Source organism: Vigna angularis, chromosome 1 (assembly GCF_016808095.1).
Source record: "Vigna angularis cultivar LongXiaoDou No.4 chromosome 1, ASM1680809v1, whole genome shotgun sequence".
In the NCBI taxonomy this organism is placed as follows: domain Eukaryota; kingdom Viridiplantae; phylum Streptophyta; class Magnoliopsida; order Fabales; family Fabaceae; genus Vigna; species Vigna angularis.
Genome location: NC_068970.1, coordinates 64,806,991 through 64,826,627, shown reverse-complemented (window position 1 = coordinate 64,826,627; position 19,637 = coordinate 64,806,991). Strand labels below are relative to the sequence as shown.

General features: G+C 29.8%; 2 protein-coding genes and 1 long non-coding RNA gene across 5 annotated transcripts; 2 read left to right on the top strand and 1 right to left on the bottom strand.

Moving 5' to 3' along the window:
* The first annotated feature begins 881 nt into the window (after positions 1 to 881).
* Positions 882 to 3,453, top strand: LOC108323382 (uncharacterized). 2 transcript variants are annotated; one of them, XM_017555825.2, is made up of 3 exons: positions 882 to 969; positions 1,244 to 1,444; positions 2,714 to 3,453. In XM_017555825.2, the coding sequence occupies exons 2-3, from the start codon at positions 1,283 to 1,285 to the stop codon at positions 3,308 to 3,310; spliced, it is 759 nt and encodes a 252-aa protein (XP_017411314.1). In that variant the 5' UTR covers positions 882 to 969; positions 1,244 to 1,282; the 3' UTR covers positions 3,311 to 3,453. The 2 variants fall into 2 exon arrangements, with proteins under 2 accessions (XP_017411314.1, XP_017411313.1); XM_017555824.2 differs by lacking the exon at positions 882 to 969 and having other exon boundaries at positions 1,002 to 1,444.
* Positions 3,454 to 5,009: 1,556 nt separating this feature from the next.
* On the top strand, positions 5,010 to 7,466 carry LOC108323401 (uncharacterized). Of its 2 annotated transcripts, XM_017555846.2 has the most exons (3): positions 5,010 to 5,109; positions 5,180 to 5,582; positions 6,674 to 7,466. In XM_017555846.2, exons 2-3 carry the CDS (start codon positions 5,421 to 5,423, stop codon positions 7,205 to 7,207), a joined length of 696 nt encoding a protein of 231 aa, XP_017411335.1. In that variant the 5' UTR covers positions 5,010 to 5,109; positions 5,180 to 5,420; the 3' UTR covers positions 7,208 to 7,466. The 2 variants fall into 2 exon arrangements, with proteins under 2 accessions (XP_017411335.1, XP_017411333.1); XM_017555844.2 differs by having other exon boundaries at positions 5,021 to 5,582.
* A 4,173-nt stretch (positions 7,467 to 11,639) lies between these two features.
* Positions 11,640 to 13,274, bottom strand: LOC108323396 (uncharacterized). The gene is made up of 2 exons (XR_001831664.2): positions 12,718 to 13,274; positions 11,640 to 12,628 (listed from the first exon to the last, which is right to left on the bottom strand). It is a non-coding gene; the product is annotated as an uncharacterized LOC108323396 (long non-coding RNA).
* Between the last annotated feature and the right edge of the window lie 6,363 nt (positions 13,275 to 19,637).

The window sequence follows — 19,637 nt, the reverse complement described above, 5'->3', positions numbered from 1 at the left end:
GTATGCAATATCAACCTATAGTTTTCCTATTAACAAATTACTGTTTGTATTTTATTGAGTGAGTCATTGACTTTAGAGAATTGTTATTCAAATAAAATAGTAGTACTGCACTATTTTAAAAAGAAGGCACATTTTGTTTACTAAGAACTCAATAATTTATACCAATCATAAAGGGTGTCCATTAGATCATGCAAATGGACCAAATTAATTTATTCCCTATGTCACTCACCACAATTCAAAATATCTTTCCAATTTCATCCATCTATACTATTTAATTCAAGAATAATGTCAATGATGTGTTAGTTATATTTGTGCAATTGCCTAATTTTTTATTTATATTTTATTCAGTAGTTTTCTTAATAAAAATATTATTATATTTGATTAACTTTTATAAAGACCCTTCTTTTTACAACTCAAAGTTGTTGAGTGTTCTTCAATTATATTTTAATTGTCCTTGTCTGAGAATCAACAAGTAAACATATGTTGAATATGTGTGTCGGACTAATAACATTAACAAATTATTTTAATTAAGAATATTAAAAAATCATCTAATTAGTCATACATATAGATAATTAACATGTTATTTATTTTCTTCATGTGACAAGATTTTTTTTGTAAATATACTAAAAATAAAAATCCAGAATGTTATTTGACATGAAATTAAAATTAGTTTTTATGTGAATTTTGATTTATTTAATTCTTAATTTTCAAAATAAATAGATATAATCATACGTTAAATTTCTAATGTGTCAAATATTAAACAATTTAAATATTAAGATGAAACTTGACACATTAAAAACAAATTTATAATATTTTTTATTTATAGGTTTGAAGAACAAAATATATTAAAATTTTAAATTAAAAAAGTTCCATATAACTTTAGTTTGCAACTTTTAACAAATTTTCTCTATTGAGTGGATGAACATCTCAATCTACTTGTGAAGCGTGAACAGGTGTCAGTGGACACAGGTGAGTGACGACAACAGCATCATGATTCATTAGGCCATACATACATACATACATACATACTTTCTATCACATTTGATCTGATATTTTAGATTCGGATCCATCCATGGCCACTGAATGAAAGACTGTTACTTTTTACTTTCATCCTTTTTGTTTGGTGAGAATAAATGAGTTTTGTAATGAGATGATTATGTGTGCTTTCATCCTTTAAATTTCGGTTTAACACCAGACAAGTTGGATATACTAATGAATCATTCATTATCAAAAACCTTTTAAGTTCCAAATTCCTCGTACCAGAGAAAGTGTCGTTGGCGGCATGGAGAAGGAGCAGCTTGATTTTGTTCTGGTGCCGTTGGGTCTGTTGGTGTTCCTGATGTATCATATCTGGCTTGTCTATTCCATCGTACACAACCCTCTTCGAACTGTTATTGGCCTTAATGCTGAGTCTCGTCATCAGTGGGTTCTTGCCATGATGAGTGTGAGTTGTCTCTATCTCTCTCTCTCTCTCTTTCAATTCATGAAAAATCCTATCAGTTTTGAATGTGTGCTGACAAAATTTTGATTACAAAAGGATGGTGAACACAGGTGGGTCATTGATAGTTTTTGGAAAATTGTTTCTTTTGGATAAAATCAGTGTTGTCCTTCGTGTTCATCAATCCTCCCTTGGCGTATATGACTATGGAGAACTAAAGTTCAGATATTTACTGGAAAATATGTAAACACTTACATGCTTAACAGCTTTTAGAACAGGATTGTTTCTGAAGATGAAGTGTTCAGAAAAAAAAGAACCTTTGTGTTTGAATTAGTGTCCTCATTTTGTGGTTAGGCTTTTGTAGTTTAATATGAAATTGACAATCGCACTTCATGTTCACTGTTCCTTCTTATTACTGAGGAATCAATGACTAGTTATTTTATGTTGATTCTTACAGTAAGGGGTAAATAAAGAAAAAAAAAGAAGGAGATTTTTCCTGTTTCTTGAGGTCATTGAGTAAAGTGCAGCAGCATATTTCCCATTTCTGTATTCTTTCATTGTCTGTTCACAGTGTTTGGTTGTTGGATGAATGACGAAAGTGATGGGTTTCTTACATAGGATTTACAGGGGAACTCAACTTCTTGCTGTATGTTTGGCAATTTTTGTCTTTATTAATGGCAGCATGTGGCAAGTTGTAATTCATTGAATCCAATTACGACAAATAGTTGAGGCCGGAGTGACAAGGTATTCAGAAAAATAGAGCCAACATACGGTTTTTTGGCTATTTCATTTCCTTCCCATTTGGTTCTTTTTGTTCTTGTTTTTCTCAGTTCTCTGTTGTTATTTTTAAAGGTTACAAAGCTTCCTTGTTTGACTCCAATACTCTTAGTTTGAAATGGTCAAAGCACCAAGTTGTGAAACTGAAAGAGATGGCTGAAAGGTGATAATAATATAATCATCAAACAACTGCTACCACTTGTTTTTATACAACTCTAATACAAAACACCATAATGAGGCCATGCTTTTGTCGTACATTTAATTGTAGTGATAGATAGTGTAAAAAAAACAGCTCAGAAGAAAACTCGACTTAATTACGCATAGCAGTTACTGCTCACTGGTATGGTCTTAGACTGAATATCCATGCTGACTATGTTATCATGGACTGTTGCTGCTGATGTATGTTTGATTGAGATGTATAGCCTTTTGAGGCTCTAATTACTGTCTTAGAAGGTATGAAAAAAAGTTATGGAATTGATTGTGCTGGTATATTTTCAGGAACCGATGAAGAATGGGGTTCTGGCAGTGCAAACTATTCGCAACAATATCATGGCATCTACTCTTCTATCTACAACAGCCATCACACTCAGTTCACTTATTGGCATTTTTGCTAGCAGTACCTGGAATAATGACGAGCCTTTAATACCTTACGGTAATAGTTCAGTCAAACATATTTCTGTCACCATTTGCTTCCTCATTGCATTCTTATGCAATGTGCAGTCCATAAGATACTATTGCCATGTCAGTTTCTTGATCACTGCACCAACACTCAGAGACAAAAGGGAGTATATGGAATATATTGCTGTGACTTTGAATCGTGGGAGTCATGCTTGGTCTATTGGACTTCGAGCATTTTACCTGTCATTTGCATTCTTCCTCTGGATTTATGGGCCAATACCCATGTTTGCATGCTGCTGCTTGACGTCACTTGTTTTGTTCTTCTTGGATACAACAGCTAAAATCACGCGGAATCTTCATAGTAACTCATTCAGGAAAGATAGGGGAACCCATGATGTAGAGTCTGTTGTGGAACCTGATTATCATCCTTTGCCTGCTAACAATTTGTATCAAAACTCAGACGTCAATCATGTATGATCATGTATGAGAAATTATAAATGTAACAAATTTGTACTTTCCAATTGAGAAGTATGAACATGTTCCAGGGGTGTTATTGAAGGATTCAATGAGAGTACTAGGTAGTCATTTTTGTTTACTGGTATGTTAGTTACATTTCACTTCATTGGGATGAACTTGCTTACAATCGTCCCAATCATTTTTGCTGTACCATTCAATCTCTCACTCTTCTACAACAAATTATATCATGACAAAGTATCAACAGTTTGATTAGTCATCATTCATAAAGGGGCTTGCACTGCATGTTTGGATAGCTAGACTAATGGAATTCTGTCAAGTTGTCGCCACATCGACCATATGACAGCAAAGATAGAAGCAGCCATATATTCTTGAGTTTCCTCCGTTACCAAATCGTATTCTGTAAAAGATCGATGGAAGATCAGATTGAAAACCAGAGCTAATAGAAAGAATACCAAACAAGAAGTAAGACAACAATTGAAGAATAGATGTTGATGTCTTTTTTTTAGAAGACAAACAACAAGAACAGTCCATCTGCTCCTGTGTTGGAAGCTTATCTAAGATGACCTACACAGGCAGCTGTTAATTACTTAATTGTAATTTGTAATATTATATTATGATGATTCATGCATCACTGAGGGCTACGTGTGATCCACACACTAAGAGCATTTTAGATAAATTCAAATACTACATGGGCAGGAATTAAACTAAAAGGTGGAGTAAACATCGGCAGCAATCTAATTATAGATAGTTAATAATATTTTATGCTACAATCTAATTATAAATTATAAAGGTCAATGATTTCCGATTAGATTTTACTGTAAATTTCCTTACACTTGAGGAAGTTAAGAACAGATTTTTCTACCTGTGAGGCACATCATTTTTGCTTGGAGAGAGGGGAAGAAAGAGAGAACCTCACCCTCATTTTCTTAAACAGAAGATATATATATGTACGTTTATATATATATATATATATATATATATATATATATATATATATATATATATATATATATATATATATGTATACATACACATACATATGTATATATACGCTGAAAGTGTGGGTTTAAGGGTAGGTTGTTTGTTGAAAATGCTTTTGGATGACTTGTATGCAAGATGTGGGGTGGTTATAGAAGAAAGCACTTGATTTTCCTTTGATTGATCTTTAATGGAAGCCATCTAAGATGACCTACACAAGACAGCTGTCAATTACTTAATAGTAATTTGTAATATTATGTTTATGATACATGCATCATTGAGGGATTATTTAATAGAACAATGTAGTTATCGACAACACAATTATGTAAACACTGTTATTACCAACCAATCTTGTTTATAATAACTTAGTTGAAAGGATAAACGACAACTTACTTTTGGCCGACGGTCTTTTTGTCTAAAAAAGCACATAAGGAACAGTTCTGAACAATTTCAAGAGTGATAACAAAAGTAAATACAAATAAGTGTTAAAATTCTCGCATCGATCATATATATATATATGATTAATTTATTATAAGTGAATATAAATCTGATTTTATTAATTAATTTTGTAGAATTGAGTTAAATTTAAAATTATTTTTAATTACAGGGTAAAACAAAATACACGTGGATTGAGCCAGTGGCATGTGTAAGCATTTCTCCATGGGATCTGACAAGAATAAAGAAAACGACCACATGGAAGAACATGTTATCTCCATCTCAATTTCAGTTCTTTTTAAGTTTCTTCAGCTAAATTTAGTCAAGTCAAATCAAATCATAATTGGGAAACATGGTGGAAAGCATATACTAATTATACTAATAGTGTCGGTATTAATTTCCATTTCCCAATTTTTATTCAGTCAGAAAAAATGGATTTAATTATAGTTTTTGCAGATTTTACGAGTTAAAAGAGCAATGGGGAACCTCTGTATCTTTACTTGCCATGGAGGAAAAAAGAAGGTTTTGTGAGTGGAAAGGTCAAGGTGGGCTGGAAAAAGACAAGGGTAGGTCTGAGTGAAAGGAAAGAAGAACCAATCTGAATTCACTAAGATTATAAAGTTTTGGTGTTGGGTGTTGGTTATGTTGTGAGGTAAGTGATATGTGAACAGTAAAGTTTGAAAATTGAAGAGGCAGCATGGAAGTAGATGAACTGGACTACGTGTTGGTGCCTCTGGGTGTGTTGGTGTTGGGAATCTATCACGTTTGGCTTCTCTGCACTATAATTCGTTACCCATCTCACACTGTCATTGGCTTGAATGCTCAGTCTCGTTACCAATGGGTTCTTTCCATCATGGCAGTCAGTACTCTGTTTCTCTCATTTTCTCTATTTTTCACTTTACACTTGGCACATATGTTGAGATTTTCCATTCACTATTGATATTACTAAATAGTTTATATAAATGGTGAATAACCTTGAATTCTTTAGCTAGTTTTAGGACTGAGTTAGATCCAAACTTAGATTCTAAGATGGCATCAGAAAACCTATCTTAATATTTGTTGTTGGGAATTTAAGTGTGAGTCAAGTTTCACGTTGAATAAAAATGAGAAAGTAGTGGTATCAATTCCTTCCTTATATAGTTGGATTTAGAGAACCAACGGTTGTAGTGGATAGAACATTAGGCTAACTTTTGGAATTGAGTTAGGTCCAAGGCTAAGTGCTAAGATGTTGTCTCTCTTACTGAGATGTGCAACTTCACGTGTTATTTCTCAAAGACTGTCTATTATCTTGTACAATAACAGTTTTGAATATTTGTCTTTAGGAAACTACCTGTAAATAGAACTTCAGCTAACTTTTGAATTGAGTTAGGTCCAAGCCTAAATTCTAAGATGTTGTCTCTTACTGAGATGTGCAGATGCACATGTGTTGTTCTTACTCATATAGACTGTTTATCTGGTACAATATCAGTTTTGAATATTTGTCTTTAGGAAACTACCTGTTAATAGAATTTTGGGGTATCTACCTTTAGAATAGAGTTGAGTTAAAACCCAACTACTAAGATGTTGTCTCTCACTCTGATATGTGCAATTGTGCATGTGTTGTTCTTACTCATAAAGACAGTGTATCTTGTAGAAAAACAATTTTAAATATTTGTCTTTTGGTATCTAACTGTTGATAGAATTTTAGTTTAGAACTTTTTGTCATTTACTCCCCCCAATAACACCGCTTATATAAAAATATAAACCCATGAAATTGTTACAAAATGATATTGGAAGTCTCATCTCGACTAGATATAAAATCAATTTATAGTAGATATAAATTTCACTTTACAAACTGATTTTGTGGGATTGAGTTAGGTTTAAAATTTATTTCTTAATCTTTTTGGCTAGAATAATTTTATTCACTGAGACAATTGTTTCCTCAACAAACTACATTTGCATTGTTTTCAGGATCCTCTGAAAAATGGGGTTTTGGGAGTTCAAACAATCCGCAACAATATCATGGCATCTACCCTTCTGGCTACAACAGCAATAACTCTTAGTTCACTTATTGGCGTTTTTGCAAGCAATGAATCAGATACCAAACTAGTTTATGGCAACAAAACTTCCCTTAATTCTTCAATCAAACGCCTCTCCATCTCACTATGCTTCCTCGTTGCATTTCTATGTAATGTGCAATCTATCAGATACTATGCACAAGTGAGCTTCTTGATCACCACACATGCACTGAAAGGTCAGAGGGATTTTATAGAATATGCTGCAAGATCCTTAAACCGGGGGAGTTATGCTTGGTCTCTGGGGCTGCGTGCCTTCTACTTTTCATTTCCTCTTGTCCTTTGGATTTATGGGCCAATACCCATGTTTGCTTGTTCCTGCTTCACATCATTTATTTTGTACTTCTTGGACACAACCACTAAAATCACACGAGATCTTCACACCAAGTCATTCAATAAGAGGGAAACTGGGGACACAGAAGCATCCTAGTTTCATAATTCTAACTGTCCTTGAACTTGATAATCTTTTAGCTCGTGGTAAAGTTCAATATAGGCTTTCTATATTCATGTAATGATACCATTATTGGTTAATTATAGTACAAAAAGCAAATTCGTGAGAGTTAAACCCAGAACGGACAATATTTTACCAGTGTGGAGATCTATGTGTGTTATCCCTTCTTACACAATCTTCATTGAAAAGTATTTGTAGTATATTGAATTATTTTGAAGGGAAAAGTTGTTTTTTGTGTGAATGATTCAATGACTGGAGAAAGTGATAATAATTGGGGTTTTGGGAGTTCAAAAATCAGCAAAAATATCATGCCATCGACTCTTCTTGATACAACAGCAATCACTCTAGTTCACTTATAGGCGTTTTTGTAAACAGTGACTCACATACCAAACTAGTTAATGGCAAAAAAACTGATGTTCAATTGTATATTTTCTAAAACCATCTCTGTTTTGTTATTGTTACTGGTGAATTATTTATACTATTGTCTGAGAAATATGTGTTGTATCTTGAAGTAATTTTCCCCTGTTCATTTGTTTCGGTCTAACAGCTTTTACAATGATTTAGTTCGGTTTGAACACCTAATATCAATCTTATGCTTGGTGAATAAAGAACATGAACTTTATTAGTGGCAAGCATGTAATGGATGGTGCTGGTTTACCCATTATACAGTTATTATTACTCTCTCGAATCATTTCAGAAATGTCCTTTCATTGTATGACCAAACATATATAAATGGATGGCATAGCTTTGAAAAACCAAATCAGATTTGATTGGAGTATATAATTGGTTGTTTGCATTAGATTAAGGCATGGCATGTCATGTCATGTCAGGGCAATGAAACGAACATAACATGCTCTCCAAGCAATGTGGGACTAGCTTAATTGATTGTCAAAATGTGAAAAGATTGATGATATATATGTATGCAAGGGAAGTCAATGATTGGAGGAAGTGATAATATTTGGACAAGCAGGATCAAAATCATATCTTTTATCTTGTTTGATTGGCTTCTAAGTAAATCACACTTGAAAATCCAAGTTTGAATTTAAGTTCTGAATAGAAATAAAAAAGTTAAACACGATGTAAGATAAAAAATTTATAAATCCATTAAGATTTTGAGTTAAAATTGATATCAATCATTACCTTAGACTCACGGTCTTATCGATGTTGTGTCTTCAAAAGTGAATTCTCTCTTGAAAAAGACTCATTAATCACTTTATTTTTCTGTGGAATGGGAAATGCATAACAGAAGCAGAAAATGATGAACATAATGGCAGAAAAATATCTGCTACCAATTCTGGTAGTGGGAATTTCAACATATCAGATACCCTTATCAACACTATGGTATGCCAAATCTTTCTTACCATACTAAGACTAAACCTTCTTTTGAAAGGTATTCTTTTTTTCATTCACTTTTAAAAAATCAGCTCACTTTTTTTCATTCCCAAAATTCCAAAACGTAAAAGGGTACATTTCAAATTACTTTTTAGGATTAAAGAAGTGTGTGAGTCGATTCGTTTAGCAGGAAACTGCTACCTCAAACAATGATTATATTCAAAATTGAATAACTTTAAGAATTTAAGCAGAATGTTTTCAACACGTAAATGTTTTTTTAGCATTATTTGATGTGATAAACCTGAGTAGCTGTTAGAATATTAGAGCAAATTACCGGTGGTGGATGGGTACGTGAAAAAGGACATATTCCTGCATGGATATTCAAAACTTTGAGAATGATTGGATAACTAGTTACTGTGAAGAAGATTATCTCAACATCATATATCAATTAATAGCAACTTGGGTTGGCAAGCATGCAGATGATAACATGGACCAGCCAATCCTTAGCCGAAAGCTTGCAAATTCCACAATAAGATGCATGTTTCTGTGTTTCTTTTGTACTTTTTAGTGACTTTCTACTCATACCTTGCATATAGAAAAGAACGAACCTTGTTTTGTTCTTCTGTCAATTTTTCAAACGAATTTTCAAAATGATGCTTCATTATGTGAACCTTGTTGCGAATGATCGTTGCTTTTCTTTTTAGCGATTGTTTATTTACATTGAATGACTGACTATAATAATTATGACAAAAGTTATATGAAATCCGTAAAGTTAAGAAAGTAATAATTTTTATATTTTAGTACTGATTTATTCTTATTGATGCTAATTTTTCTAATACAGTTGTATTATCCTACATTGATTTGGAAGGAGATTCTACGTGTTCGTTTTGACATGAAGATGTCAGACGTAACAAACAATGTTTAAACACTAATTGTGTGCAATGTAGAGGGACAAATTCTTATTGTCTACTTCAAACATGCATTGAAATATTTTGAATATCTATCGTAACAAGATCATAGTTTCAGTTTTATTAACATATTCACCTGTTATAACAAGTCTTCTAAAATATGTTATAATAATTTTTATTTTTATTATGAAAATGTTATTAACTTATCAGGTGGATTTTACTTGTCATAAGTAGTTATAGAATTTTTTTTCCATTAATAAATGTTAGTTTTTAGTATTTTATTAGTGAAAGAGTTTAATCCACAATTTTCTTTTATTTTTTCATATTAAATTTATCAAACTAATTTTATAATTTTTAAATATGAATAAGTAGTTGAATTCATAATCTCTCGTGTTTTCTTAAACCACCTTGGAATGATAGTCTAAGTTGTGTTTGCTCACTTTCAGACACAGTTTTGTTTATCTTAATATTGGTCTTAGCAACGTTGGTGAGCGATGTATAGTTACATATGGAACAATGTCAAAAGGAATCTTGGTCCTTATCAGCCATCAGAAACTAAATATTCTTTAGACCAAAAACTGCATGCGATTCGACTAAACATGCAAAGCATATTACGATTCTAGCTCATTCTCGAATGCAACAAAGTAAGACACCACTCCACTTTTTGTTATGGTGTGATTTGATCTGAACAATGATAATAATAAACTATAAAACAACATCATTCAAGATCTAGACCACCTTCGTATATTATTAAATCTTATTATATACTTTTATATTTTATAAATTATCATTATACTTTTATGTTTTAAAGGTTTGTAGGCTTTTTTCTCTTTGATTGTAGGATTTTGGTTTGATAAAATACGAACAAATCATATAAGACAACATCAAACTACGTTCAATAAAAAAATACATTAAAAAAATAGATTTATATATTTTTTCTATTTATATATTATTTATTTTACTTGTTTTTAATTAATGTGAAAATTTTAACTTATTTTGGATTTCTAACATTTTAATCTTTTCTATATTGACAAAATACTTTTAAAGAAAAAATCTTAGCCTTAATATTTTAAAAAAATTAAATTATAATTAATTATGCTCTATTATTTGAAAACTTAATTTTATATTTTAATTTTTACCCTTTTGCATAAGTTAAAAATTGTTATGCAATAAATTAAATAATTTTTTGAGAATTTGTCATTGGAAAATAGTATAGTTAAATTGTGTTACCCAAATAGAAAGACTAATTGCTTGACAAACATTATACAATATACCAATTAATTATTTTGTGTGGTATATATATGTATGTGTGTGTGTTATAGTGTACTTACGATAATAATACATCATCTTCATAATTTTCTTTGCCTATTAAAAAATAGTAAAAAAGTAAGGTTATATCCTTGATGGTAGAATTATATAGCATAAAAATAAGTACAAATTTCATCTTTTAATTTAATTTTATGAAATTAAATTTTATTGTTTTTTTTTTGTGTTTATATCAATTTGATCGATAGAAGTCAGTTTAACAAAAAAGAAAAGAAATTAAATTTTAATATTTTTCTTAAAAAAATAAGCATAGCTTAAAATATTAGCATTTTTTTATTCTACGTTAATAATCATTAATGTGTGTGATTGAACTTTGAATTTAAATGTGATAAAAAAATTAGTTAAACTTCTATATTTATATTTTAAATATTAAAAGCCTATAAATCTATTTTTATTTGTGATATTATAAAACCATGATATTATATACCTTTTAAAATTATTTTATATATTTTCAATCACTAAAAGAATTTGATTAAAACCCATTTGATTTCTGTTCAACTATGAAATCTTAGTATGTTGACAATAGCTTTCGATTTTCAAAAATACTGGTTTATATGCAAGACAGGAATTATAGTGGGAGGAAAAAACTGGTGAAAACTATATATATGCACGTAATTAACTTGTATAGAATCAATGAAGAAGAAGAAAACTGTTACTGTAAGTTATAATTAATTATCATTTTGAATTAGTGGTTTATATTTGATGATATGAAAGTGGTCTTTAAATAGTAATGAGCATGTAAGTCACATCCGAATGAGTGTGCATCTACAAATTTGGAAAGGGTCTCTGTCATCTGAAAATAACAAATTTTCCTTCGTAATGAGCTATAGCTTTAAAGCAGTAGGTCTAGAAAATGGAAGAATACTTTCATTAATTTCATGTTTCTTGCATTGCAGACAAGGCAAGTGATATTTCACTGTATCTTCTTCTTCACATTGTTTATCAGATATATGGGTTCTATCTTGGATTGCAATACCACTACTAAACTACTACTATACATCAATTTCCTACCACTTTCTCAGTTCCAATACGTCACATGAATAGTAATAATGGGGTCATCTTCATCCATGAAAACCACCCATTTCTCTCCTTTTTTTTAGTTTTAAACTTTTGTTCATTCACCATAACCAGATATTATTTACAGTATATAAAGTTATTTGATCTTGGTTTTGTTCTTGACCCTTTGTTGTTGGCTAGATCACCTTGTAAATCATTGAACAAGAGTGTGGGGTACTGACTGGAAGAATCCTGAGAAATCAAGTATGTATGTGCCCTACAATATGTCATAGTCAGTTTTGAATTGGACCCCATACATTTTCTTCGCAATCCCTTGCCACAAATTCCAATTGCATGTGGTCCTTCTTCCATAAAGCAAGTTGTACTACATTCTTCTTGTTGAAAGCAAGTCAGATTTTTCTTTCAAGCACAAAATACAGATCTACTATGCCATAATCAAATGTTTATACACACTACTACAGTGAAGGAAATCAGCAGCAAAAAGAACAAAAGTGTGTAGAAAATTACAAAAAAAGCTAAATCCTTCATCAGTTTCTCATTCTTACTCTCTCATGCCATCGACAGACAGATAACTCGTAGTGTCCAACAGCCACACGCGTCTAACTACAAAAATATAAAGGTTAATTAATACAGCAATCATATGTTGGCCTAGATATCTATATTCATATCAAAGAATATTGTAATTTCATTTCATCATTTTATGATATTGCAAGAAATTAAGGATAAATAATACAGTTGATGCCATCACTAGAATCATTATCCATTGATGCAGCCAAATCTGTTTTCTAAAATCTTGTATTGTGTAATTGTATAACATCTGCAATCAGTAGAGAAAAGTTGCTAGTTAGATTCCAGGAAGAACATCAAATTATCTATGAACTTGGTGGTTGATAAAAGGAAATATACCAACAGTTGGTGTAGAGAGAGGAGGAATGAGAAATGGAGGCTGAAGGTGATGACAGAAGCATAGAGAGCACAAAGGAGTGAGATGCACAATTGATCACTTCCTTCTCTCTCTCTCTCTCTCTCTCTCTCTCTCTCTATATATATATATATATATATATAGTATAATATAATGCATATCATCATCAGTGCTCTCTATCTTCTGTCAACAACCTTAGAAAACCAGTGCCTCCCTCTCAGCTTCTTCTTCTACCTCACCCTGAAAGCAAAAGAGAGAAACAAAGGGAAAGGGATGATGATACTGATAATGAAAGAGAGAAGAAGAGAATCGTGTGGGATGTTAGATTGCTCTCCAGCCAGTAGCAGCTATTTATAGGAAAAGTTGTAAAAGAAAGGGTAAAAGGGCCTCAAAATATTCCACTGGATTAGTAAGCTATAGCTAGTGGTGGTACCACAATGCAGTGACACTCTCCATTTTCTAACCGCTTCTCACGAGATAATTAAAACATCCTCAAAAGGACACACAGCTTATGTAACATCCTAACAACCATTCACGTACGTACTTGCTGTAAAACCATGCATGCTAATAATATAATCCAAACTCCCATATACTTAATTTATATACATGGATTTATTCTACATGATCTAGGTGCTAGTGTTGTGATATTTGAGACACCAACGGTGTGAATTAATTCAAAAACACACAGTGCAGCTAGCATGCACTAACTACAAGATCCCTCATGCAACAGTCACTGATATGGTATTGATTTGCACCCATGTGCAGTAGGATTTGAGTAAATCGTGTGATATCATCATATTATTTCCTAATGTTAATAGTCCTGTGATGCTACTACACATAGTTGTTGTGATTCTCATCTATCTTGTTCCATCACTTACTGTGAGTGGTATGTGGGGTCCATCCACTGGATTGTAGGGACCTTTAGTTTCATGGTGCTTCAGAAACTCTTGTTATAATTTCCAATATACTCACAAATTATATTGTTAAAATCTGTTCTCTGTTTCTTGAATTGGAAATGTGAAAGCTAGCAATGGTATTATGTGAGGATTACTTTACCATATTTAGAGGGATACGTATAAAATCACACTAATGAGAAACATGGTGAAAACTCACTTCACCATTGCATGGTTGGGAAGTCACCATCAATGTACAGTGTACTAGTGGTTGTTTGATTTATCGAGGAGAAGTTGGAGATACAAGAATCAACAAGATATAAATTCAACCGGATTGATACAATTCTTTATCCAAAACTTTAAGTCAATATGTTAATAAATTTTTTACCTTTATATAGTATTATAGTTTTTCATTTCTATCCAATGTTTGATTTGAACTCACACTTGAATTTTCATCAATAGTAACTCACGAGTGTTCACTGTATTAAAAAAGACATTTTATATTGATTAAAATATGTTTTTTATATCGATTTTTGAATAGATATAAAAGTATAAATATAAAAAGTATTCGACTTTTATAAAAAAATCTTACTTTTATACCGGTTATTTCTAAAATTGGTATAAAATAATCTCTTTTTATGAATTTATTTTAGTTAAGTTTTTAAAGCAAAAACAAACAAATAAATAAAATAAAACTTACAAATCATGGTACTCTTATAAGGATAAGACGTATATAATTTTGCTTCAGAGTTGTATTAAACAATATTTTGTATGAAGAGGAAAAAGGTAAAGTTTTTATGACTATTCTTAACTAATTTATAAAGGTCTAAATCAAAGTCATCCTTTAATTGAATGATGACGAGTTGCTAATCCAGAAGTGCACCATGACAAATGAAGAAAAGGATTTGATATCTTTTTGTGCAAAACTTGCATGTCCACCCAAGTTGTTGTAGCCACATCATAATTTACTATATAAACTCATCTTTTTAAATGATTAACGTCTAGTGTGATTATATCTTTTGTATGGAAGATTGACTTTGATATAATTATTTAAATCTTTAAAGAGAATTTCAAGAATGAGTAAAACTCATACATGAAACTAAGGTAAAAAATCTTAATATAATAAATTTATAAATTTAAAATAGATTTATATGTATCATATTTCTTATATATTTTAGTTTTTCTTATATCTACTTAATCTTAATTTTTAACTTTTAGAACTCTATTCTACGAACAAATGCATCTTGGTTCTAGATGGATGGCATCAAGTAAAGGATAAATTGTATACGCAAATAAATAAGAATGTATTTGTTTTAAAATTATATTTGATAAATTAATTATATAATTATTTTTATTTATTAAACAAGTTCTGTAAAAACATGTCTTGCCATGATTTGGGCAACTCCATCGAGTAGTCTGATTGATTTCTCTACCCTATGTTTTTAAGTTTAATTAACACAATAAAAAAAATATTTAACAGTACTAAAATAAAATCATTTCTATAATGCACCCAAATAATCCATCTTAATATATATAGATATTGATATGATAACGATTTAAATTACGATAAAATTGTATGATATCAATATTTCTTTATCTCTTTTTATAAATTAACTATTTGCTAGAAAATTATACAAAGTTAAATTAAACTAGGCATATAAATTATTATTCTGTTATATACTGTTCATCGATTTGGCATCATGTCATCCACTGAACTCTAGAGTTATCCAGTTGTAAGAGAAAAAGTAGCAATAGGAAACAAACTTCAATTTTGGGTCCCTTTTATTGCAATCACAAGACAACAAGACAAAACAAATTAGTTATATCTGCACAGAATTTTGTCGAAATTATCAATAACATGCTTTTAGAGATACAGAAATACGAATCATGAGATTTAGAGTGAATTTATTATGAGGGTTTAATTTTAAAAAGTAGAAGGGAAAAATTAGGAAAAAAGGTTTAAAAGAAATATATAGCAAATATATAGTTTATTTTTATAAAAATCAATAATTAAAAAGGAACTCTATCGTACGAATTTTGTTTTCATTAATTAGAAAAAATCTTTTATGTATGATATTTTAGATTTTTTTACCGACGTAGGTAGGAGGTAAATGAAATAGATATAAATTTACATACAGTATATAAAAAACTTAAATTTACATAGACAACAAACATAAACTTTTAACCTGTTTTTTTTCTTTATTTTAAGCCTAAAATTTATGTTCTATGATGTCAATGTTGGATTTATTGAAGAGGAGGTTCTTTCTCGGTTACAGAAATACCAATAACATCTGAACTAACTATATAAGAGATCGATATTACTCTTTATCTAAAACCTTAAAACAATTGGTTAATGGATCTTTCAACTTTATATATTGCTCTACTTTCTCATTTCTATCCAATATGAAACTTGAACTCACACTTAGATTTCTACACGAAGAAGCAAGCTAAAACAAATAAACACAAAGATCAAAATTGTAGAACAAACAAATCAATACACTGTAAATGAAAAAGTGTACACATAAATGTTTGAAAAATCTAAGATATGAAAAAAATGAAAAATCTCTACATAATTCAAAAAAACACTACAAAAACTTAAAGAAAATTTTTAATAAGTATCTCAAATAAATTTCTAAAGTATGATAAATGATAGAATTTACATTTAATCATTATACATAAAGCCTATATATAAGGTTGGACGTAAAAACAATTTTTAAGTAAACAGACGAAAACTTTAACAAATTACAAAAGTGTTATTTGCATTTTTCACATCTAATTTTTACATGTCAAACATAAATGGAGGAACAAAATAAACATATTTTGTGTTACATTTGTTTTTTACTTGCTAGAGTAGATTAAGAAGGACATCAATTGATAAAAAAATAATTAAAAAATAAAAGTAAAAAATATGTAGGCTGCCACATTTATTTTTGTTATATGTAATTTTTAATCGATTTTATTTTGAACATGCACGGGAGAAGTTGTTCCTATCAATACATCTTTTTATATTTCTTTCAAATATTTTATATTTTAAATAAATTAAAAATATTTGTGGTAATATCTTCAATTATATATTAAACATTATATTTTACTTTTAAAGCTCTTATTTTGAGTTTTAATGATACATTCTCTCCGTCTTTTTTTTTACAATTATTCTACATTTGAATTAAAATTAGAATTAAATATATTTTTACTTCTTAAACTTTAAAACAATATTATAATTTATTTTTATCCAAAATTTTAATATAATTTTTTAAAAATGAATATATATATATATATATATATATATATATATATATATATATAGTTATTCTAATCTAATTATATTAATCGTTTTTGACGTGTTAAGTCGTTTTTCAGGTTATAGTTTAAATTATTTATACCGTTTGACATATTTTAACTTAAATATTTATTCGAAAAATTGTTTAATATGGAAAAAAAATATTAACATGGTTGGATTTAAAAGACTATATCCATTTATTTTTAAAGTTGAAGACCAAAATGGTTTCAAAATTTTGAATAAAAACAAATTTTAATTTTGTGTCCAAATTTAAGAAAAAAAAAATATTTAACCCATAAAATTAATATTAGTCTTCATTTATATTTATACGTGTCTAGAATGAATCTAAATTTGCATGTACATTCCTACACGTCGCGATTTTAACAGAAAATTTCTACATTGAGTATAAATAATATTTGATATTTTAATGAATATGATTGATAAGAATGTATATATTCACTACGTGCTCAGATTCCTCTTTATAATTGCTAAAACATTTTTAATTTATTAGCTAGTATAAAATTGTAAAAAATTCATGAACAGAATACCCTTGGTTGCAACATTTTTAATTTATTAGCTAGTATAATATTTAATTTACTAAGCTATAAGGATGAAGGAATTTTTTTTTATTAGATATAAAATAGCCTTGGTTGCAACAGATGAAAAATTCATGAATAGAATAAATTTTGGAAACTTTTGTGCATTATAAAAATCAATAAATACTTACTTATCTAAACTTATCCAAGAATGGTGATTAGATAGGGATAAAAAGTATCGTGTGTAGAATATTATTATTGGCTACGAAGAATGTGAGAGTGGACGGTGAGGATTTCACTTCCTGTAAAAATAAATTGTCAAGTTCATCATAAATTTAAAGTGACCACTTTGGCCTCCAAATTTAAAAAAAGAAAAGGCCATTTTCTAAAATGTTTTAGGAAACTATTCCTTTTAAAATAGTTATAAAATTTAGAGGAATTTATAGTTTTGAGTTATGTGAATGATTAATATTTATGATATTTTTGTGGAGGAGAAGAAATAAAGTATATTTGTTTAATAGGTATAATAATTTGAAGTTATAGATGTGCGGTTGAGGAGTGTGAAAAAGACGTAAGTGCATGGCAACTAGTCAAGAATGACGGCATCTTGCCCCCAAAGCATGGAAACCAGAGAACATCCCTCAACGACGCACATTTCTTATCTAAACACCTTTTGTCTTTCTTCCATTTCTTTATATTTTTTAAAAAGTAATAATTTTTTATAAATTAAATATATTTTTTCGCTCTTAAACTGTTATAAAAAATTATGTCTAGTTTGTAAATTAAATTTTAAAATATTTAGTTTTATCGTAATTTATAAAAGTTGGCGTAAAATATTATTTTCAAGAAATGATTAAATTATAAAATATTTAGTTTTATTTTATCTTATAAAAGTTGACATAAAATATTAATTTCAAAAAATGATATGAAGGTTATATTTTAATTTATTATGAAATTATATTTGTAAAAACATTTAATATCAAAAATATATTTTGCTCTTATCCTATATGTTTGGTCAGAAACTGGCCAGTCAACCATTAGTCAGACGTCTCAAACGAGCTACTTGTGATCGAATTGTCATAAAGTCGGAATAGTAATGCAACAAAGGAATTATTCTTAATATTGAACAACTTAAGGTAAAGTGTGACTATTTCTAATTGAATCGTAATTAGGCTGCAACTAATCAAAAACTCAAATCTGTAAATATAAATACGAGGTAGGTGATTTTGCATCGTTAATGCTTGAGTTGTCAAATCTTTACTACTTTGGTATCGGAGTATGTTATGTAGATAATCTTCAAACATAACATACGAATAACACGAATGAATGATAGCGTAAAGACTAACAAATAGACTTACATTCAGAGTCCTTCACAACCTATGAAACCTTAAATCGGTTTATATATTTTTGTTTATCTTTCTAAAATTAAAATTATTATTTTCAAAAAAATTAATTTGGAGAGTATTTGAAGTTAAAGTATTAACTTATACGTAGACTAAACTTATTATATTTGTTTTGGTATATAATAATATATTAAAAAATGTGTGGAAATTGATAAAAGTAACTATAAGTAGAAGTAATAAATGGTAAATAAGTTTGATGGGAGGATGTAATAAATGTGTGTGGAAAGAAGTAGAAAGGAATTTGGTGGTGATTAAAGGAAGAAGGAAGGTAGGTCTATGATGTTGAACACCTGTCAAAACCCCATACCTTCTTTCCTCATTTGGTCTCAGCAGGCCCACCTCAGACTCAGTAACAGAACATTGACACCTGCTCTTTGTCATTCCAACCTTTTCCATTTTCCCTTTTTGGGTTTAGAACCATTCTCGAAGGCTACGTGGTCACTGCTAAGTGGTGAATGGATTTGGAATAGTTTGAAAGAAGCAGGAAAATGAAGAATTCCATATATCTTCCCTGTTGGAGAATTATGGTTGGTAATGGTATCTTTGAAATTGAAAAGGGGTAGCGTTTAGAGCACGAAGCATGCATGCAATGATAGCTAGCAGATAACAGAACATATGCATATGCAGTTGTGCAGTGGGAAGTGAATATAAGTATAATATATATGCATGTGGGGTGAATTAATTGAGAAACAAAGCTAGGTAGGTAACTATTGCTAAGGGAATTGATTCCATCGTGATGAAGAGAGTTAGATGAAGGTGGGTCAGACCACTTCTGTCATGGCAAATCATCTT